This window comes from Leuciscus leuciscus, assembly GCF_965113295.1.
Source record: "Leuciscus leuciscus genome assembly, chromosome: 10".
Lineage (NCBI taxonomy): Eukaryota > Metazoa > Chordata > Actinopteri > Cypriniformes > Leuciscidae > Leuciscus > Leuciscus leuciscus.
The window spans coordinates 24,526,611-24,551,467 of NC_138734.1; the positions used below are offsets into that span (position 1 = coordinate 24,526,611).

The window sequence follows — 24,857 nt, forward strand, 5'->3', positions numbered from 1 at the left end:
TTTAAATGAACAAAAATATAAAAACTAAAAAACTTCTAAATATTAATAAAAACTATTATAGTATATCACTGATACTAAAATAACACTGCTGAATAAAATAAGGTAGGGCTGCATGATTTGGGTCTGATAAAAACTGATTTTTTTTCTCCCAAATTGGAAAACATGAGGCATTTCTGCAAAATGATATATAGTTACTTCTTGCATGTTTCACAACACTTTCTGGTACTAAAATGTTAATGTTACATCATGTTTGAAAAAAACATAACAGACTAAACTCTACCCTAATAACGTTAAGCTCTTTTATCGTGACTCATGTTTCAGAAACGTATTGATTCCCAGTTTCGATTAAAATAAAAAACTCAAACATTTAGAAATTAAACCTTTATTTTTGCAAAACCTTTTGCTGCAGCTGAATACCATGAATAAAAATCAGCAGCCTAAAGAACACTTACACGAGGAACCTTTGCCTATAGGTTTTAACAAAAGTACAACAGCAAAAACGTACTCGGTTACTAACGTAACCTCGGTTCTCTCTAGAAGAGGGAACGAGTACTGCGTAAGATATCTTACGCTAGGGGAAAATCCTTTTCCGCGAGATATTGAAGCCAAAAATTATCCTTAATTTTGTAATAATGCAAAACGCGTTGCAGCAGCAATGCAGACATAGGCGAGACAGCTCGCGCGCCTATTGGCTGCTCTGCGGCAACTGCAGCAGCCTATCGAGCGAGGCCTGGCGTGACGTCAGACCCAATCAGGGCACTTCGCGCCCGCTGCGTCACGTCCCGCCGAAATGGGCGTGGTCTAGGCCTATAAATATCGCTCGCAGGCAGCTATTATCTGGTTTTTCATCATCGAAGCAACCAGAGCGTGTGCATGCACGGCAAGATACGCAGTACTCGTTCCCTCTTCTAGAGAGAACCGAGGTTACGTTAGTAACCGAGTACGTTCTCTTACGAGAGGTCTCTCGTACTGCGTAAGATATCTTACGCTAGGGGACCCAGTGTAAAACGCCGTGCATGCTGAGATCTGACACCAAAGACCCAAGGGCGAAAGCCCGGGGTACATATAGTGCACAATCACTCAGTGAACTCACAGAGAGTCCGGGAAGAAGGAGGGGTGCAGCCTCACTTTTCCACATAAAGTAGCGTCGAAGGGACGCAAATTTCATCATACAGACAGGGCGGGGTACGGCCTGAACTGATGGGAAAAAATGTGGGTCTTACACAGTTTGCCCAGCTTTAAACTGTCGAAAATTGAGCTGTGCTCAGTAAACGCAGCATTCTGAGCTGAACGCATCAGGTCAGATAATACTGGTAGTTTAGACCGACAGCAGCCTGGCCTGCAGGGCGGGAACCTCTAGGTTATAAAACCTTATAAATGTAGACGGGGAGGCCCAGCCTGCCGCCATACAAATATCTTGCAAGGCAATCCCACTTGACCAGGCCCACGAAGAGGCCATGCCTCTCGTGGAATGCGCTCTGACACCCAAAGGGCACTGCATGCCCTTGGAGGCGTATGCCAGCGCTATAGCATCAACTATCCATCTGGATAGGCTCTGTTTCGACGCGGCTAGTCCCTTAGAACGTCCGCTAAACGAAACAAAGAGCTGTTCCGTCTGTCTGAAAACAGACGAGCGAGACACATAAGCTCGTAATGCCCTGACTGGGCAAAGGAGGCTCGCGTCTCTTTCCTCATCAGGGACCGGTAGGGCTGACAGAGAGATAATCTGCGCCCTAAACGGTGTGTTGAGGGATTTTGGAACATAACCGTGCTTAGGTTTGAGTATAACTTTTGAGTCATTGGGCCCAAACTCCATGCACGCCGCGCTCACAGAGAGCGCGTGCAGATCCCCTATGCGCTTCACTGAAGCGAGAGCCAGCAAAAACACCGTTTTGAAAGACAGGTGTTTCAAATCGATTGACTGTAAAGGCTCAAATGGCGCACCTTTCATGGCTTCCAGAACCGTAGAAAGGTCCCATACGGGGACTGAGGGAGGTCTGGGAGGATTCAGTCTCTTAGCTCCTCTAAGGAAGCGGATGACTAAATCGCTCCTTCCTATTGACTGACCAAGCGTTGTTTCTGAGAACGCTGCTATAGCCGCCACATAAACTTTGAGCGTGGAGGGGGCCCTGCCCCCATCCAACAGCTCTTGTAGGAAGGAAAACACCTCCGTCACATCACAGTTTGTGGGTGACACACCACGGGCTGTGCACCAGCCCGAAAACACTGACCATTTCGAAGAATAGAGTCGTCTTGTAGACGGAGCTCTAGCCTGCGTGATCGTGCTTAATACTCCTTTAGGGAGTCCAACATGTACCCGTTGATGGCCCAGACATGAAGGGACCATAGTTCCGGGTGAGGATGCCAGATCGAGCCGCGGGCCTGTGAGAGGAGATCTCTCCTCACTGGTACTGGCCACGGGGCAGTACTTGCTAACTGCATCACGGCTGGGAACCAAGGTTGGTTTTTCCAGAACGGTGCTACCAGCAGTACTGAGCATCCTTCTTCCCTGATCCGTTCTATCACCTGAGGCAGGAGAGAGACGGGGGGAAAAGCATAGAGCGGGCGGCGGGGCCACACATGGGCCAGCGCGCTCCTGCTCTTGGAGAAAAATTCTTGACAGTGAGCGTTTTCTTGAGACGCAAACAGGTCCACTTCCGCTCTGCCGAATTTCTTCCACAGCAGTTGGACTGTCTGTGGGTGTAGAGACCATTCGCCTGCCGGAACATTGTTCCTGGACAGTCTGTCTGGTCCTATATTCATGATCCCTGGCACGTGCGCTGCTCTGAGCGAGCGCAGGTTGCACTGAGCCCATACCAGGAGGCGTTCTGCCAGCCTGTACAGTTTCTCGGATCTGATGCCGCCCTGGCGATTTATGTAGGACACCACAGACATGTTGTCCGAACGGACCAAGACGTGGTGACCTTTTATTTGGGGACAAAAACGCGTCAGTGCGTTGTCTACTGCCAGCATTTCGAGGCAGTTTATGTGCAGGAGCTTCTCCCGTTCTGACCACTGGCCGAAGAACGGTCTGCCCTCGAGCAGCGCTCCCCATCCCGAGGTGGACGCGTCCGTGGACACCACTTTCACCCTCGAGGAAGTCCCCAGGCTTACACCTGATTGGTACCAGTCGTTCGCTTTCCAGGGTTTCAGAGCTGTAACGCATTTCTGATTGACCCTGAGGCGAAGCAAACCGGGTGCCCACGCTTCGCGTGGGACTCGCGCTTTCAGCCAAAACTGCAGCGGGCGCATGCGGAGCAGACCCAGCTGGAGCACTGACGATGCTGAGGCCATGAGACCTAGCATCTTCTGAAATCTCTTGAGCGGGACAGACGCGCCGCAGCGAAAAGAGTTCGCTGTGCGTCGAATGTCTACCGCGCGCTGTTGTGATAGTCGCGCTATCATGGATAGTGAGTCCAGTTCTGTGCCCAGGAAAGATATTTTCTGACTGGGAGACAGGGAGCTCTTCGCCCAATTGACACTCAGACCCAAATCCTCGAGGTGATCGAGTAAAATGGTCGTGTGTTCTATGAGCACTGCGCGAGATTGCGCTAGAATCAGCCAATCGTCCAAATAGTTCAGCACTCGCATGCCTCTCATTCTGAGGGGTGCGAGCGCCGCATCCATGCACTTCGTAAATGTACGGGGTGCTAGGGACAAACCGAACGGCAGGACTGTGTACTGATATGCCTGGCCCTCGAAGGCGAATCTCAAATATCGCCTGTGACGTGACGCTATCTGTATTTGAAAACACGCGTCTTTCAGATCTATTGACACAAACCAATCTCCTTGGCGAATCTGCACAAGGATTTGCCTGGTCGTGAGCATCCTGAACTGTCGCTTCACAAGCACTTTGTTCAGTTGCCTTAGATCTAGTATGGGTCTGAGACCCCCGTCTTTTTTCGGTACCAGGAAGTATCTGCTGTATAGCCCTCCCTCGCTCTGATCTTGAGAGAGAGGTTCTATGGCCCCTTTGCTCAATAGTTTCGTCACCTCGGCTCGAAGTAGATGTGCTACTTCTGCTTTTACCGTGGTCTCGACGCGCGCCACATAGCGGCGAGGGCGTCGGCGAAACTGCAGCGAATAGCCTCTTTCTATAATGTTCAGCACCCACTTCGAAACCCCGGGTAGCTTTGCCCATGCGTCTGCATGGATAGCTAGGGGTCGAATACGAAGCGCGCTCCGCTCGCTCAGCGATGGAGAAGCTTCGGTGTGCTGTAACACAAGCGTGTCGCTCGTGACATTTGAGGCATGGGGCGCGCTGATGACAGCGGTTGCCCGCGCTCGACTCCTCTGCGGTGGTTAACCGCGAGGGGGAGGGCTGGGCGGTTCCCGTGGGAACTGTCATGTCTATGTGCGGATGTGGGCGCGGGACAGCGGGCACATTTATCACACCGAAAGCATCGTTCGCTTGCGTGAAGCGAGTGCACGTTGGTTTCGTTTTTACAGAAACCGTGAGACATGCATAACGTGGTGTTAGTGGGCACATTCACCATGTTTGAAGCGCAATCGGTCTGAGCCGATTCATGTGCGCGAGCCCTGTGTGACGGGCTGTGCTTGTGTGTAGAGATGGGCACTGGGCAGTGGGCATTCTTCTTACACATAAAGCACCATCGGCCGTGGCCGGGACACCAGAAAAAATTCACACTTATGGGATTTATCTGGGTAGCCGTAAAAACGGCGTTTGTGTGCAGGCAAGCGGGTGACAGAACCGACTTGTTTACTGCAGGATACACTGGAACAGTCACATTTACTGGAACTGAACGAGCGAGAAGTTGCCATAGAAACAGAGAGCGTCAACATGCTGGCGTTTATTGCAGGCCTGCGTGCATTACAACAGGCTTGTTCACTGCAATATTGACATTTCCAGTCGCCTGAATTCCAGAGGGGAATGGGAAATGTATAGGAAAAAGGAGGTTGGTCCGTCCGCAGCGGGACCAGAAAAACTCCCTTTTTTCCTTACGCCAGTGACGCACGGAACACCATAGAAACGGTGTTTGGGTGCAGGCGAGCGGGTTGTACAACGCGCTCGTTGGCTGCAAAATACACATCTGCAGTCGCCTTTTCAGGGAACTGACAGAGCGAGCATTGACGGCATAATTTTATCTGCCGGTAGACCCGGGGATCGAACGCGGGTCTCTCGCGTGCAAAAACCTGAGAGTCTGCCACTGGGCCACAGGGGGAGACACATTGTAACTCAGTTAGCGCGAGTATTATAAGAGAGCGTCAACGTGCTGGCGTTTGTTTGCAGGCATGCGTGTATTACAACAGGCTTGCTCACTGCAATACAGACATTTCCAGTCGCCCGAACTTCAGAGGGGAATGAGAAATGTACGAGAAAGACGAGGTCGGTCCATCCGCGGGGGGACCAGAAAACGCTCTTTTCTCCTTTCGCCAGTGACGCACGGAAACCATAGAAACGGTGTTTGGGTGCAGGCGAGCGGGTTGTGCAACGCGCTCGTTGGCTGCAAAATGCACGTCTGCAGTCGCTTTTCAGGGAACTGACAGAGCGAAGCATTGGCGGCATAATTTTAACTGCCGCTAGACCGGGATTCGAACTCCGGTCTCTCGTGGGAAAAACCAATGATTCCGCCACTGAGCCACAGGGGGGGAACGCAAAGGTTTTCGGATGCACGAGCATATAAGAGCGTCACATGCTTTCTTCGGCGTATGCTTGCAGGCGCGCTTGTATTAAAACAGGCTCGCCTGCTGCAATATTGATATTTCCAGTCGCATGATCAGGGAACTGGGAATATGTATGAGAAATTGAAGGTCAGTCCATCCTCGGAGGGACTAAAAAACACATCTTTCTCCTTTCGCCGGTGAGTGACGCATGAATGGGGCGCAGAAGGCAGGGTAGCTTTCTTATAACGTAAAGAAAAACTAACCCCGACCGTCCGCTTCCAGCCTCCCTTGTGAGCGGCGCAGTTTGCGCGGCTTGAACAGAGGGAGAGAGAAAGCTAGCCCCGTGACCGCCCGCTCCTGACATCCTCTGTGAGCGGCGCGGTGTGCGCGGCTCGAACAGAGGGAGAACAGGTATCGTCCCCCAAGCAGGCAAGGCAAGCGGGCGAACCGGCAAGCTTTGCGGGTTGGGGGGGGGGGGGGGGCGGAGGAGCAGTCTCGGAGAAGGATGCCAGGTGAGTCCTCAGAGTCACCATAGGCAGTACCTAACTCGCAGTGAGGGCAGTCGCCGTCAGCGAGTGCGAGAGCTGCGTGATCAGGAAAAGGGGCGTCTTGAAAAAGACGCCCAGCTCTTTTAGTGCAATGGGAGTGTGTGTCGCGGCGGCGAGCACACACACATACATAAACACAGTAGCAGAGAAAGGATATAATGCCGGAAAGCGCAGCAGGAAGGCAAGGAAGGCGGCGCGGCCAGCGACTTCAGTGACTCGTCCCGCTGAAGGTGCTCTCTCTCGACGGCGCAGCTTCTAATCCAGCTCCAGCGATGCGTGTGCTTCGCTTGAAGGATGAAAAATCAGATAATAGCTGCCTGCGAGCGATATTTATAGGCCTAGACCACGCCCATTTCGGCGGGACGTGACGCAGCGGGCGCGAAGTGCCCTGATTGGGTCTGACGTCACGCCAGGCCTCGCTCGATAGGCTGCTGCAGTTGCCGCAGAGCAGCCAATAGGCGCGCGAGCTGTCTCGCCTATGTCTGCATTGCTGCTGCAACGCGTTTTGCATTATTACAAAATTAAGGATAATTTTTGGCTTCAATATCTCGCGGAAAAGGATTTTCCCCTAGCGTAAGATATCTTACGCAGTACGAGAGACCTCTCGTAAGAGAACCACTAGACTAACAAATATAAATTTCAAACATTATTAAAGATAAGTAAACAGTCAGTAATAAAATAAGAACAAATAAACATTAGAAATAGCACCAATAAATACAAATCAACAAAGATACAAACAAAGTAAAGAGTGTTTTAAGTTTTTTCAGGAAGGTCCAGTATTCAGGTACAGAAATTGAAATAAAAAAATATAACAGCATAGTCTCTTTGTCTTTTGTTGTTTGATTAACATTTTTATGCTGTGATTTATTATGCTGCTGTCAAATTAAAAGGCAACGAACGGATCCAATATACTGATACACATGAGCTTTCTTTCTCAGATGTTTACGTTCACTTAAGACAAAGCTGACGGTGTTTACGAGGACATTTTTACATAATTTTGGGTGTATTTAAGATGTAAAAACTCAATTCAGTATTTGCACACAATATAAGAGGTGGCTTTCTGTTCAACATGCGAGAACCGAATTGAGTTCTCATTCTTGCACATTAAAGTGCGCACAAAGGAATTGATAAGCGGAATTGAAATGTTAATTAAACATTAATTATCTATCAGATTCCTGACCTTAAGTACCCAATTCCAGAATTGAAATATATTTTTGATTCCCAACCCTAGTCATAGTATTGTGCATTAAAATAAGTCTTTAAATATCTGCATCTGTAATCAATGTGCAAGAAAAGGAATAAAACTAGGTGTTTTACAGCCACTATCGTGGTCATCTCAGCTGGAAACTGCAGTAATTTGTATGAATAGTTACGTTTTTAGAGTAAAGGTCAACACACAAGTGCATTCACACACACTCTCGTCTCACACACTCGGACAAACCAAGTCTGTGGGATCTGATGCCTGCAGACACATCTATAATCCTGTATTTACCCTCAATATTTACATATGCATAAGCAAATAATCTTCCTAAACCGCTCAAGAAGTTTTTTCAACCCTCAATGATTTGTGGTTGGTGCCTAAGCAAGTAATATTGAGTTTGTTCATGCAACGCTCACTGCCACCATTCTAGTGGAGCTGGGATTGGTATCATGTTGCGCTAGGGTGGTTACAAACAGTGTGGGATAAGATATGCTCAAAGTTTAGTTCTTTGCGACCTTCCTCTCACATGTGACTGACAATTAGCTACGAGTTCTGCCTACACACAGGGGGCTTATGATCTACATATTATAAATGCCAATGGTTCAAAAGCCTGGTCTGCTCCCGCTGAACATGCCAAAAATGGACCACATTTCATACTCCCACTGGAAGTCCTCACAAATGAAGCCATTTAATTACATTGGCAGCACAGGTTGTGCAAATGCAACCAAATCTGTGGGAAAGGGCTGGAGATGTATGGGTGGGACCAGGAAATAATGCAACTGTGAGACTGTGGGAGACTGAAAGGGGAAAAGGAGAAATAGAGAAGACAACACTATTTGGCTATTGGTTAACATTGACAAATGATCATTATACATTAGCATTATCCATCATCTAGGCTACTAAATAATGCTAACCAACTTGGCTATAGAGTTCAACAGTGCACGCTCACTTTTTATACGGTGCTCGTTCCAGAAGTATTTGAAAACCGAACATAACTCCCATGAAGCACTGCGAACAGCATAATTGAATTAAAGGGTTAGTTAAATGGAAGCTCAAGCATGTTCACTTGACGTGCGAGAACCAATGAGGTTCTTTCTCGTGTGTTACGCAGCACGCTTCCGCAAGAACCAATGAGGTTTGTTATCACACGTCAAGCAAGTACAGTTGAGCTTCTGTTTATGTTCGCTGATCAATGTTTATATGTGAATAAAAGCCTAAATTTAATCTGTTCATCATATAAAGCGATCGTGTATTTTCTGAAAATTTTGACTAAACCATTTGACTAAACCATTTAAATCACATGGATTACTTTTACGATCTCTTTATTAACTTTTTGAAGCATCCAAGTAGTAGTTGCGTAGCTATCAATGGAGAGACAGAACTGGCTCAGATTTTATTAAAAAATATCTTAATTTGTGTTTCCGAAGATGAACGAAAGTCTTACAGGTTTGGAACAACACGAGGGTGAGTAAAATGAGTGATTTCATTTTTGGGGGAACTTACTCTTTAAAAATTATAGAGAAAAATAAAACTACTAATTTACAAAAGTTACTTTTATATTTTAAGAATAAGAAGTAATGTGGGCTGACAACTTCAATAGAATCAAATACCATTGATCAACAACCTCGTATCTCACAGTAAGGTTGTCTTTAAAGGTTTATCAATTATCGTTAATCAATTTCCTTAAAGAGAAAAGGAATTTTTACTTCCGGAACCCGATTGTTAGCATTACCCAATAATCTGTGTAGCCAAAATTACATCATCAGGAAAATAAATAAATAAATAAATAAAAAATAATATTATAAAATAATATTTAAAATAAATAAATAAATAAATAAATAAATAAGTACTATTTTTTATTTATTTAATTTTACAGTACAACTCAAAGTAAAACTAAACTAGACATGAACCGAACACACCCCTAACCCAAAATATGAGAAGTAATAGTGATGTTTGACTTATTAAACACCACTAATCATAGGTTACAGGAGAACATTTTCCAGCTGTAGATCTGACAGGTACGGAGCTCATGTGCACGTGTTTGGAGATGTGTGTGCACATGTGTCAGGCACGTCTAATGTATTGCGCTGCACGCTGTGAGTTCATGCGATATGTCAGGCAGAGTGAAGTCTATCTCTCTCTCTCTCGACCCCCCCCCCTGCACTCACTCCTCTTCCAATCTCTCGCCCTTCATCCTGTCATCCTGTCTTTTCTCCGCATCAGGAGCCAGCAGCACACGGGCAACTCATTAGAGCCGAAGAACAGAGAGAAAGACAGAGAATAGTGAAGAGAGAGTAAGTTTCTCCATCTGTTATGCGCTATCCAGATACGCTTCAGTAGAAAAAGATCTAGCAATATCCATTTATTCTCCCTGCCTGCCCAAAGAGTCAAACAAGGTCAAAGCAATGCTCCAACCTTTAGTACACTTGAAGAGAAAATGTAGCACAAATAACATTTTGTTTGGTTCCTGCTAAAACAAAACGTAAGGCTGCTATAAAACAAAATCTATAAAAAAAAGCAAGAAGTCAAGTCATAACAATATGTTAATTTATATTAAATCATGAATAACATTTGATACTTTATCTAAGCAAAATGAAAAATGCAAATGAAAATACTACGCCTTTTTTAAGACCATTAGGATTTGTTGCACTCTGACTTTTTCAAAGACAATTAAATAACAATGACTTCATTCCAATTTATTAGTAGTTATACTTTTTTTTTTTTAAACGGTTAGTTCCAATCATTGATTCTGATTGGTCAATAGCTGTGTTTTATTCATGATAAAACACGGCTATGACTGCTTCACCCAACGGTTCTATGCATCACTACACAACACGCCTAGCAACCAAACACGTTTGATCTCGTTGATATTGTTCATTGAAGCTATACTATTGTGAGAGATCGAGTAAGCGAGTGTACCTGTATTTACAGTAGACATGGCATTTTACTTCAGGTCAGTCCTATATTCATAATAAAAAAATCTGTCCGCTGCGATATCTTGTGCTTTAAAGGGGTGGTATAATGCCCTTTTCACAAGATGTAAAATAAATCTCTGATGTCCCCAGAGTGTGTGTGTGTGTGTGTGTGTGTGTGTGTGTGTGTGTGAAGTTTTAGCTCAAAATACCCCACAGATATTTTTATATAGCATGTTAAAGTTGTCACTTTTTGAGGATGAGCAAAAACGCACCGTTTTTGTGTCTGTCCCTTTAAATGCAAATGAGCTGCTGCTCCCTTTCAAGAAGAGGGCGGAGCTTCAACAGCTCATGTCCTTTTACCTCACACACACATGAACTGAAAATTTGTTTCAATGTTTATTTTAAGTGTCAAGATACTTTCAAAAGGTGATTTACTCTAGTTTGATCACTACTATTAGGGCAGTCATGGCCTAGTGGTTGCTGGTTCGATTCCAGAACCGGTGGGAAATGACTGAGGTGCCCTTGAGCAAGGCACCTAACCCCTAATCGCTCCCCGGGCGCCACACAAAGGCTGCCCGCTGCTCTTGGTGTGTGTATCCACGTTTGCAGTGTGTGTGTTAACTACTCACTACTCTGCTCCTAATGTGTGTGCATTAACTTGGATGGGTTAAATGCAGAGGTCAAATTCCAAGTATGGGTTACCATACTTGGCCGTCACCTTTCACTTTCACTTTCAGTAGATATTGCTGTTTATATCCGAACTATAAACTTTTATCCCAGTTACACAGAAATAATGATACTGTGTGGTTGAAAAGACATGTGTTGCATCATGTATACATGACAACTGCTCTCTCTCGGCAACACATACGCAAATTTGAATGTTCCGCTGCGATCATAGGCTACTTGTCAAAGGTTTAACAAGTATTCAACATTGTACACACAGTAATGCTTGTTGTAATTAATTAATTATTCGTTTTTATAATTGTGTCCAGATAGGAATCAGGAAAATCAAAAAAATATACATGAAAATCTAGGTTAAACATTTTAATTGTCATGAAAATGTCACATTGCAAACCATCTTTAAATAAAATAGGCTTTAAGTTCTTTATGTAAAACGTAGAAAGTCAAATATGATCCTCTTAAGGTCAACCTCAAATCTAAATTGACATTTCAAATTATTCTAAAAAGAAATCTCTTCCTCTGAAACAACTATACTTTTACTTTGTGCAAGAATTGTAATGTGTAATTTGACCTGAGTTTCTTATGTTAAAAATTCCAGGTAGAAGAAAATATAATGTTAGGTTAACACAGACACACACACACACACACACTCAGAGGTTCCTCACTGTCTCTCTAGTCTACAGTGTGGACATTTCTCTCCCAGCGGTGATGCTGAATGTCTTACAGTCGTGATGGTGGACGAGTCAATCCGAGTGCTGGCTGAGCTCTACAGGATAGACTGACTCCAGCTCAAAAGCCACACCCCCTCTCTTCCCCTCTCTTCTTTAAGAAACAAGTGTTCCTCTGTTCGGCGGGCCTGGGCAATAAAACAATGTTTATTTGTGTGGACAGCTGCACAGCGCGGCGAGTTCATGTGTGAGCCGTGAGTAGGCCAGCATGCCAAGTGCGATAAAGGATAAAAGACTGAACTGGGTTTGAGAAACGCTTCATGATCCTGAACCTCAAGCTTACTTTCAGTCATTTGAAATGAAAACTGGTCTGTTCAAAGAAAAAGGCAATTAATTAGCCTATCAAACCCTAATCAGTTAAGGAAAACATCAGATTGTAGTTTGTTTTGGTAGAATATGACTGACAGCATCACCATGGCAACATCAGAACCATTTAGCAGAAATATCTATTAGGCTGCTGTCACTTTAAGACCTGACACATGTATCCATTATAATGTTACACATGCGTTTTCTTACTAAACTGTTTACGTTTATTTAAAACATAACGGACGGTGTTTAAGAGAATACTTGCCAAGACTGGCATTTTGACATTATTTTGTCTCTATTTTGACTGTTTAGGTGCAATAAGCAGCGAAAATTAACCCAATGTGGCTTTATGTGCACACTTTGGGTGCGAGCACAAAATCTGCAGGAATAAGTACAATTATGCACAAAACGCACAATCCCACAGCGAAATTCAAGCTCTGTAACACCAACAATATTCATCCAGATCAAATTAAACGAGTGAGTGAGTGAGTGGAGGCGGGTTTGTATGTAACTCGTTGTCGGATAGATGAAAGAGCGAGAAAGCGCAGCTGGTGTTGTGTATCTATTCTGTGGAAAATTAATATTGGAAGCATTTCAGAAATTTCAGTATCGATACTGATCGAAAAATTTACAAAATTAATAGTTTTGACAACACTTCATTGCACTTAGTTGATTATTTCATTTGCCTTTTTAAAAGACTACAACTGAAAAATTTATAAATTCAACCCACCAAAGTGGCTAGTAGGAGTGACTGCGTTACATGCCACTGCTGAAATCCACCCGCATTTGGCGGGTGTTAATGTCAAGTTCTGGACGCATGTATTTCCCATACAAACGCACACACACATACAGTACAGAGACACACATGGAAACATTCAATCGCAGAGAAACGTCAGCGCTGCCCTGTGGCTTCATTAATAAAATAAATTTGCAGCTGAAAAGCTACATGACATTTCTCAGTATGGACGTTGTAACGTTGCGGTTTTTGAAGCAGTTAAACTTACAGCTTTGCTACAAGTAGAGCTTGCATATCATACGCTGCTGCTGAACACTGCTGTAAACTGCACAGACTCAGGTAATCCACACATGCTTAACCATTAACCAATCTATCAATCCCTCTCTCTCCATCAGTCTGCAGATCTGTGTCTCAAGCCTCTGTTGATTGCTCTAAAATGACGCTTTGGAATTAGCAATGGAGGCTTTGCGATGAGATGCGCAAGACATTAGTCCTACACATACATTTCTCCTAACATGTTCATTATGATCATTTTATCAAATGATCATAAATCACATACAATCCTATTAGCCTATTATTTAGAGTAAAAAATAAATAAAAAAAGCTTGAAGAAGCTGGTGTTTTGAGAGGCTGAACGCCACTGCAGTAGACGCATCTTGCAATATTAAGGTTAACGATTATTTAATTGATCGTTCATTTAAATGAGGATCAATAATGGGATTTTGTGTAAATTGATACCCCTACTGGTGTTAAGAAAATCCATATTGAGTATGTAATAGGTTTCCATACACAATATTAGCTCAAAAGAGCTGCTTATTTTCAAAATGCACATAGTCTAGGCATAGCCTACTATTTTAAATGCAGCTTTATCCGCAATTTTGCATATCATACAGCTTGGACATTGTTCGCATTGCGATGAAGAATTTTTTTTTTCCAGGATTCGTCATTAGGCCAGTGGTTTATGGGAAATGTCATTCAGTAAAACAGAAACGATTAAACTATTGAGGCATACAATACAAGTTAAATATTTACAACATCACAAAAACCTGCCTCATTAACTAGAAAAAAACTGATGTTATATGAGAAGCTCAGTTATGAAAGTCCATTATGAAAAGTGCCAAGTCACACAAAGAAAGTTAAGCAAACTTTTCTGAATGTTTGGGGTCAAAGTTCAAGTCCCTATGAACCTTATCTTCTAGAACACTCACAAGCAGATGAGCGGTTTTTGTGCATTTCTGATAAAACAAAGCAGTTTTGAAATAAAGAAAACCCTTAAAGTGATCCAATTTAATTATAACCTTAATCTACCAAACTGTTTGTCATAAAGCCCAAATACTCGTCCATGTGTCATACATCTGTTGCGTGTGTTTGCACGTCTTCATTATGACCATGTGCCATTTGCGTTTATAGCATTATAATGTGTGCAAGATGATACAGTGAATTAAATACTTAGCCTAACTGTAATGTACATCATCTCATTTGATTATTTTCTCTTTTTATTTGGAACTTGATGGCCATGCAAATACATTTACCGCAGTATAAACATTAAAGCGAAATCTTACAGGTTGATACAGCTGTCACATCATGTGCACTATAATACTGTCTCATTAAGTGTTGTTGTGCACTAAATACTCTGAAATAGAGCCAAGATAATTTACACACATTACTTGGGACCACCGTACATATACACACAAGACCATGTGCATGAGCACACAAAATATGAGCTCCTAATCCAACGGTTAATAATCTGTGGCATATAATCTCAGGATCAGCGTGCATCCATTCACCTCTTTTGACGTAGCATTTGCGTGCCATCCGACAAACGTCATCCCTGTTTCTTTATGCTGTGAATGCTGCATAAAATGACTCCTGTCTATCTAGTTTTATCTTGGAAGTAATTCTAGTTTAACACTTGTGCACACAGATAAAGCAAACTCTAAGCATACTTCAAAAAGCAGGACATTCAGAGGTCAACCAAGACCAGACACATTTCCTCAAGATTCTATTTTAGTTTACTTAAAAAGGACATTGCATTACACTATAAAACATTCTGGAAATGCTTCAGCTTTAAGTGCAATACACTTTAAACAGTGCCAGGAGAGACCAGAATGCATGTCTTTTTGACAAGCACTATGATATTACAGGTGCAATAAAAAACAAAATCATTATCTTGGCTATAAAATCTGCCAGAATCATGTCTAATGTCACAATGCATGATAAATGTAAAAACTGCGCTTGTGAAATATGAAGTGACCTTACAACTTAGTAATAAGAGCTGAACTCTGTAATAATTTCAAGGGTTTATCATCTGTGAACAAATCTATGACCTTTGTCATGCTTCAACATGATGCATGTGTGCAAACCTCCACTATATCATGGAGTTTGTGGAACAAACCAACTTTTAAACAGCAAGATAATTGATCACAATTCAGCATCCAACAAAATGCCAGAAATCATTTTAAAGCCTAAAAAGCCTCATTCAGACCGTCAAGTCCAAATACGATTTTTGTGCAAAGGCTATCTGATTGGAATCTGATCCTATTTTTTACAAATCCATTTTGAGCTCATTCATATGTGATTTGAAATCCTATTCAAAATCGCATTTCTGGAAATCCGTTTCAGTCTGACTGCTCTGATCAAATTTTGCGTTATGTAACTTTCTCACACCAGTGTGAACATAGCTTAATGCACACTACAAGACAGAAGCTCATTGGTTACATTTCTACAACCAATGGAAGACTTGAGAAGGCATTCATTAAAAAAACAATCATACCTCATGCTAAGCTTTACTTGGCACAATAACTGTGTGTGTACTTTCCTTCATTCAAAGGCGACAGAAGTTTGAAACACTAGGACACAAGACTTCTGGCATGGTGTTTGCTTAACTCAACCATGGTTCACAGTAATTAGCTGAAATCAATCATCTGTTAACAAATTCTTACTGCTCTGAAAAAACAAAAGACACTTGCTTATTAGTGCAGTCCTATTATTGAGTGTTCTATCAAACACTGGAGATGCCTTAATAGTATGCTGGATGAACCAGATTTCCAGTGGTCCTATTTTAGCAATAAACCAGGGTGGGCGATGGATTTTCTATTGTTTTGATGGATCCCAAAAGAGCACTGAGCGTTTGCAATGGCTGTAGTGTGATATCAATAAATGCAACAAGGCTGTAATCAACACTCTAAACTTTGGTGAAAAGATGCACAAAATCCCTCAAACATCATCACTATCATCATCATCATCATCAAGGAACACAAAGACCGTAGTCTCACCTGCGCGTAGTCTCTCTCCAGAGTGGCCTTTTTCTGGCTGTAAGTTCTGTAATTAAAAAGAAAAACAGACAATTAAAGACCTTCAAACAGAACAGAATAAGTATTACATACATATACATACATACATACATATATACATACATACATGCATACATACATAGCTTACATATTTGAAGTCTATGGAGTGCTGCAATGATGACGTATTTTTGTAGGCAAAAAGTTAGCATTTTAGCACTTTTTTTTGGTAAAAGGATTTAAATAGGCTAAGGTCTGTGGTAAACAAGCTAACACAAGTTTTAATCTACAAAATTAAATACATCAGTAAAGCAGTCTTGAGATTTTTTTAAAAGCTTTTACTTTTCTTTAAAAAAACGGATGCTAACGAGTGGCTAAATGGAACTACCGAGGTTGTCGGAGACGTTATAAACATCATGCTGAACAGGTAAACTCATCTACTCACTAGTTTTCTTTAATAGTCTTGTTGTGTTTGTAATCACGCTCTTGCAAACTATTCAAACTCAAGCTTTCAGGGGAAATGTTTTTAAATAAAGTCTGAAAGAGTTGTCAGAAGCTTAAAGTGGTGACGAAGTCATGCGACCGTGGTGTTGTTCAGTTACATGCTGACTGTATTTAGGCTTCAAAATTCACAAAAACTGAGTTCATTTGTGAAGAATATTGTCATAAATGAACAAAACGTGTAAGAATCGTGAACAGAGTTAATTTTCTGTAATAATTCAAAAGGTAATCCTAAAAGGAAAACTTTTTGAAGAAGGAACCAGTGTGATACTAATTTATGGTTTGGCCTACAAAAATAAGTCATCACTGCAGCACTCTATTGCAAAAGGTGATTGCTTTCATTTGCATAAAGAAAAACTGAATATTTAATGAAGGTGTTCATTTAATTCCACAGAACATTGTGGAGGATTACTCTCCTCCTGAAACACAATTTGGCTTTTGCTATTATTGCTTATTATATTAACTAGCATTAAGTTACATGTAGGGCCTAGATGACATCACCTGCAAAAATAAAGCGGTTTGCAAGTTATTACAGATTGAATCAAGCTAACAAAACACATTTTTTCTTAGAATAATGCAGACTGTGAGAGAATGATTTTTCCAAGCTGTAAATAAAACAGACTATTTCCGTCTTTTTACTTCGGAATTTCATGTTTAATTCAACGTGTTACTTGCAATTTATTTTGCAATCAAGCTATCTATTATTACTAGTAATTTAATGAAACTAGCAACAGTGTAAATTATTTCCAAATAAACCCTAGACCATTTTTTTAGAATAACATTCACAATCAGACCAGGAATATGCATAAAGCATGTAAACAGGGTCGGTGTTGGTTTCATGCTGAATTTAAATCATAACGTAAGGTCACAAGGATCCCAGTTGTGATTTTCGAAGCTCAAACTCTCTGAGCAGCAAGAGTTATTCATCATTCTCACACATCAGACTGTGAGTTGGCTGTGGAGATGGTGTTTTTAACATTCTTCCTGGTATGACTGCTTTGGTTTTCGAGCCAGAGGGAAGGAGGCAATCCAGACAGATGATGGTTTGACCAATGCATCCATCTCCCTTCACTTCCATTGTCCTTGCACTGCATTACAAATGAGTACAGTCGGAGTCAAGCTGATAAAAAAAACATCAAGTTACTGTTTTGTTTTTCCTCGCTCTACTGACTCTAATTCCTTTTCCCATCATTCCATCCCATGATTTCAATTTCAAATCAGTTAAACTCATTACATGCGTGCCTGAAAATGCTGGAGGAATGTCACAGCGGGTTCGGTCTTATCCTATGGGGGCCGGTTTGTGTTTATGGGATTAGTGCGTGTGTGTGTATGTGGACTCGGCGACATTGCTTTTATGCAAGACAGGAATTTCCGCACCTCCCCCTCCCCGCAGAAATACTTCCAAAGGAAACCAAACTACAGGACCCCTCTGTGGCCCAGACCCAGCGTCCTATCAAAACAGGGCGAGATGCTTACATAGCGCCATAGTTTATGGGCGAAGAGGTTTCGTGTGGTATGTCACACATGCTTGCTCATCACTTTTCACTTTCCGAGGGTCTACTGGCCAGCGAACACACAATTCATCCTAGTTCATGGCTGCTGTAAAGGCTTCTTTGAAGACACCGGTATCTGCTGCACATCTGCACTACATCCCAATTCACTATACAAAAAGTCAATAGTCGATATCAATGCCAAGGAAATTCCAATTTTGATATCACAGCATTATTTAAATTGTTCACCCAAAAGTTTAAATTCTGTCATCATTTACTCACCCTTAAGTTGTTCCAAACCGGTATGAATTTCTTTCTTCTGCTGAACACAAAAAGAAGATATTTTGAAGAATGTCGGTAACCGAACAGTTGATCGGCCCCAATTGAGTTCCATACTATGAAAAAAAATATATAAATACTATGGAAGTCAATGGGGTCCATCAACTGTTCGGTTACCGACATTCTTCAAAATATCTTCTTTTTGTGTTCAGCAGAAGAAAGAAATTCATACCGGTTTGGAACAACTTGAGGGTGAGGAAATGTTGATTATGCCTTTTTCCAAAGTCTTAATTTTGTTTTTGGAGTCTCCTAGAATAGATTTTAATGCTTAAAAAAAAAAGTAAAGAAGAAACTGTCTCTATGAAGCCCCTCCTCCTGAAAAGGGCAATTTCTCTGCTCTGATTGGTCGGCTGGACCAGTGTGTTTGGTGATTGGTCAACCGCTTTGAGCATGTTTGGGAAACCATGAGTTTCCACACTCTACTAACGCAACTCAACCAGGCCTCGCATTCTTTATTTTGCGTATGCCATGGGAGGGAATTATTAGGGATATTTTGACGTGTTTGTTCCCGGAAGAAACCTCAAGAATACAATTGAGGTGTTTCAGGGAGTTCAGAAACAGTGATTAATGATATAGAGAATAACTCCCTTTGGAATGGACTTTAATATTAATATACACATTAACACAATAAAGTGTAGCCTTTAAGTATTTCTTTTAAAGTCAGATTTTAAACAATATGCCAAAGGTACCTCAGTGAAATACAATTTCTGGTATTCTTTTCTTAAGTATGCATTCATGCAAGATGCATTTTTATGACACTACAAAAACTGCCAAATTCTCTTACTATGTACTTACAAGTATGTACTTTCCAATCGACAGTGAAAAATATTTTTACTGATTTTGATCAGATATATGTGAATAGGGATACAGCCATGGGCTGTGTCTCAATCAGCTCCCTTGTTCGCAAATGCACTGCCCAGGCAGTCAACCATTTCTAGGGCTGTCTCCCAGTGTCAAAATCCTTTCAGCACACTGACACATTTCGCTTCCTAGAAATTTTCAGAATACACTGGAAAAAACAACAGAAATGTCTTCATAAGTCCCACAAGCTGTCAGAGAAATAGAGCAAGTGTGCATACAGTATGCAAAGCCTTATTTTTTTTTACTTTAAAAATAGATTCAGTTTGTAATTATCTTTCATCTCTTAAGTGCATGAAAACTTAAGTAATTAGAGTTCGAAGAAGATTAAAGACTTTATTTACATTAATTTACGCATGCTAGGGCTGGGCGATAAAACAATAACAATAATTATTGCAATATGATTTTCCTCTTTAAAATTATAACAAAAGTTTGCTAAATCTTCGATATAATCTTAAATGGCACTATGCAAATAATGTTGCTAACACTTCTGGCAGACCGTCACACAGGCACCAGTACCAATTTGCCTAACTGATAAGCGCTGCTATTTCTGTTACATGGCAAATGTGCCAAAAGTGTAACGAAATAGAGCCACTCATTTGAACCACACCACACAGCTCAAAAAAGACAATGCAGCGTGAGCTCAGGGCGAAATGCATTTACTCGCTGTCCGTCTCAATCACGCGACCACTAAACGTCGCTGTCAGATCCAGTGAAAAGCGTTTGAGTTTGCCGCAGAGTTCTCCCATATAAACAAATCGTATGCCTCATGATTTCAACCAGTTTAAAGGCAAAAAACCCCAGCACTGACATTCTCACAACTCGCGGAAAACAAGGCTTTTCAATCCACAAATCACAAACATTTAACATGGATTTACTGTAGTAACACAAACTGCAACAATGGAAACAAACTGGAAATGTGGGATATTCATACAGAATTGTATTATTATTAATGTGGATGTAAAGGAATAATGGAATATAATTACAGAATTGTTTGTTATTAAGCTATTGCCATTCTTGTGCATTTGTATTGTACTAAATGTCTTTTTGCTACTGTTTTTCATAAATACTGATCTGATCCGTGACTCAAATACTGATGCAAATTTCCATCTGCATCACAGCTCTGTGAAATGTGCATTTCTAAGAGACAAAACATGTAATATGAATTTGCAAAATGTTCACCTGTTTGGCAAGTATCTGTCATGTTCTGACGATAAAGAGAAGTCTGATGATAAAACCACAATTAACTGTCAGGTTTTCTTTCACTCTGGAGCAAAGATCTGCCTATAAACTTGAAAGAAATAAAGATTTGACATTTATCGTGAAAATTATCCATATTGACTGATATGATAGTGGTATTTTTTTGTATTTTCACCCAGCCCTAATGCATGCTCTAAAATGCTTTAAAATACCTATTAAATCAACTGCATGCCATTTTGCATGTGTGTCATCTGTTTTGATGAAATGAAACAAAGGAGGGACGAGTGCATATTTTTAAAACAGCACTTTACTTTATGCTCGATGCATGAAGTGTTTCAATGCATTTCATAGCATAGAGAACTAGAGAACAGAATGATAGACATCCCAGGAGTGTGTGGTCAAGAGGAGGGCTGTGAAAATGAAAATCATGATGCACATGGTGCTAACTGGATTGCAATAAAGTCACCATCACACTTCTCCTGGGGTGAAACTGGTTTCGTGAGAGCCTTCACAGGGTGACCTTGAGGTCCAGTACAGCGAGACACAGCCAGGCCTGATGTCTGCCAGATCCCCTACACTGGAACAACCTTCTACATGCCACAGAACTTTTCCTCACTTCTTGAACAGCAAGGACACATGACAAACTACAAGGACATTTGTTCGTTTTGATGAACTGTACCATTTTTCTGTAATAAAAGCGCCTGAGAGCTGTCTCTCTACTAACTGTAAATGTGTTTATTATAAGAAAAGGAGACGCTTTTAGCCAGTCGATATTTACAAAAGTGCCATCTATAAATGGAAATGCACATCAGATCACACATATACACACTCAGTGACAGACAGAGACACATGCGCACAACCACACACACACACATCTGTGAAGAGCAGGTGTTATCACACATCCTCTTTCTGCTGCAAGAACACCCTTTGTTGTAAAAAATGAAGTAAAAAAAAATCATCTTTTACTGCTTCATCATAATCCTCCCCACATACATATCATCTGACTAAATGCCTACTCACCATTCTGCATGAATTTTTGTCACAAAGCTGCATTATAATGGACTCCTTTAGACTCCTGGACGATGAACTTTTCTTAGATTCCAACAAAAAATTGTCACGTTTGGTGTGAATAATTTTGAAAGGAATATCTTTTGGCAATTTTCATTGACAATTAACAGTCCATTTCATCTTTAATTTCACAATACACTGCAAGACGACTTTGAATGCAAAAGAAAATCTATAAATAATATGTTTATATATTTGTATTAAAGGTCATGAAATGGATTTTTTTAAATCATTTGAATTAATTCCTTGAAGTTCACTTATAGTATTACATTTTTCAAACAAACACACACACACAAAAAAAGGTCTATTAGCTCTATTGCATGAAAGTACGTGTTTTGAAAACATTTTCCATAAAAAAACATAATTTACAGACAATGCATTATGAAATAATTTACTTGCGGTTTGTGATGCAGCTGCTGTCAGATCCAATACAGTTGGCTGCTTAATCATTTATCAAAAATGGAACTATCTATTACACTGTGCCTCGATTACAATATAAAATGCTCCGAACAAACATATAATCCTCAGACGCGATCCGGAACGACATTAAAATAATCCATCCACTTATTTCCAACGCTGGGATCTAAGTAAACGTTCTTTCACTCTTCCATTTGTCCTGTTGTCAACAGACTCAAACAAGTGGAGTATGACAGAAACTGAACGCGCATCTGTATTATGTATTCAGTGTAGACAGCGTCTGTGATTATAATGGTTTCTATTTGCTTTTGACGCGACACTCACATCCAGTGTAACCAAATGTCCGACGCTAAGCAACTGCATGCCAGTGGGCGGGGCTTATAGTGTGATGATGTATAACTATTCGTCGATGTCTTGCTCTGGACTGGAGACAGTCAAATGCAAATGTACTTGCCTGTGTGACGTCACAGATGCTGCAAAAAAGCTTTTGGATCTTGATTAAATAAAAGCTTTGGTTATAATGAGGAGGATGTTTTAAGCTATGAAACTTGCATGATGTTTTAATGGTACAAATACCTCTTATATGTCAAAAGATCAAGGCAAATTTGATTTCTCATATCATGACCCCTTTAATATAGTTATATAAATAAATAAACAAAATATATAAACATAAAAAATACTAACATTACATATAAACAAACGCTTTTGGCAATGAATGAACATGGTGTGTTAATGTTTACTATTAATAACTGTCTTTTTATAGACTTTGCACAGGATACTTAAGGTGACATCCACAACTACAGAGTGGTAACAGAAGGCAGCATCTTGTGTCAAAGGGTTAACAGACTCCGTGTGTGGGGTAAGAGCTGGTTGCTACTAGGCAGGAAGTACGATCCACAAGAAGCTGCTGCATTCAGACAGTGGAGCATGTGAACTCCAGATGTTAAACTCTTTGCCACGACTGACCTACATAGGAAACAGCATAGCAAGGGTCAGAGGTCACTTGGCCTTGAGGTCACGTCTACTAATTTGTCTCCTCTGTGAGCTACGCAGCCAAACCTGGTGTACACCAGTGTTCAAAGGTTTGGGTCAATGAGATTTAGTTTCAGCAAGGATGCATTAAATTGATCAAAAGTGAAAGTGAATTAATTAAAATGCAACAAAAGATTTCTATTTCAAATAAATGCTGTTCTATCTATGAATAGAAATAGATTTTTGAAGAATCACATGACTGATGACAGGAGTAATGATGCTGAAAATTTTCAATCACAGAAATAAATGACATTTTAAAATATATTAAAGTAGAAAACTGTTACTTTAAATTGCAATAATATTTCACAATATTACTGTTTTTACTGCATTTTTTTCCATCAAATAAATGCAGCCTTGGTGAGCATAAGAGACTTCTTTTAAAAAAAAAAAAAAAAAGAAAAGAAATTGACTGCCAGTGTACACAACATGGTTAATTTGCATTTGTGCAAATTACTGCATAACACTTTTGCAAAAATAGTATGTAGTACAGCATTCTGAACCTACATTTACAAATATAATAAGAAACAAAGAGAATGGGGACGGAAGAGGAGACATCCACAGGAAGAGGAAATGGGTTAAGATACGAGTCTAAGTCAATAATTACAGCAAACCTCAGAGTGGCTAATTACAAAGCAGCATCTCAGCCTGAGGAGCCATGGATGTCTGATGACAGTTCTTCCTCTGGGACCAACAGGTCGGAGCGTCTGTCTACAGCTGGGAAAAACCCAGCAGTGTCCTTGGAAACCCCTTTCAGTCCTCCAGGATTGAACGGCAGTTAAATGATTAAATCAATGATTGCAATTAGAAGGTGAATGTTATGAGCTAATTTGATTATTATATCTTGAAAACAATCTTAACGATTCCTCTTGGAAGCATTGGTGTTGCTGTTATTCATTTCAACAAACCCCTAATGCCAAGTATTAACCAACCAACTTGAACACCTAAACTGCACAGCAACACTTTCAGAAAAAAAAAAAAAGTTGATCGTAATGTTGATGATTTATAAAAGAAGCATTCAGACACACAAGTGTTGCATTTACTGCGAGCAGAACACTGGTGGGCAGAATGGCACTTTCAGCAGAGGTTGTTTAGTGCAGATACACACAAGGCAGACCTGTGGAATTTGAATGCTTGGAGTCAAGCTGTAAAAGCAGGAATCTCCTAAAAAACTACAAACGCACATATATGCAGGTCTTTTATCTTATAGGTTGTGAAATCGTAAACTGAGATGAGTGACAGCTTTTTAGAGATTGTAAAGTGATCGCTCTTTCGCCCTTTCCAGGCTATATAGCTCTAATCCATTGAATAAAAGTATTGTTTTTCATGCTGATAAAAGGGCCGATGGCCAATTACACACTGCAAAGTTTTGGAAGTGACATCTTCATATAAAAGCAGGATTTGCTTTCGAAATTGCAATTGACAGTGATACTAGGACGTGATAAAAATATGGAATGTCAAAATAGATATGTGCAATGTAAATGCAGACTTATAGATTACTAGGAATTTTAAAATATATTGATAGGAATAATTTGTTACAATTATTTGTAAAAGTAATGACTTGTTAATAATCTTAAATGTCTCACTGTACAATGCTATTCTTGTTGTGGTAAAGCCGCTGCTACACACCGACGTTCTTCCGAGCAGATTCAGTCACTCTTAACACACCTCACACCACAGAAAAATCGGATGAAATAATCTGTAGAACCATCAAGATCATAGGGATCACTGGATTGTCGGAAGGAGAGAAATCGCTCCAAAATTGCCTTGAATACATCTTGTAGTGTGTGCCCAGCTTTAGTTATATTACTCTTGATAGACGCGCAGAGATAGCAATGCGGCTATGATTGACAGCTTGATTTGAGATCATGCTGTGCTCATTTCATTCGTGTATCATATAGTACAAGGTTTAAATAATTTAAATAGAC

At 40.9% G+C, this 24,857-nt stretch overlaps 1 protein-coding gene across 1 annotated transcript in view; it reads right to left on the reverse strand.

The window, feature by feature from the left end:
* The window catches only part of fchsd2 (FCH and double SH3 domains 2), a 99,515-nt gene that overhangs the window by 59,050 nt on the left and 15,608 nt on the right, over positions 1-24,857 (reverse strand). Inside the window, exon 3 of the mRNA XM_082182957.1 lies at positions 16,016-16,061. Within this exon, the coding sequence (XP_082039083.1) occupies positions 16,016-16,061 (46 nt within the window). The remainder of the gene's footprint in view (positions 1-16,015; positions 16,062-24,857) is intronic.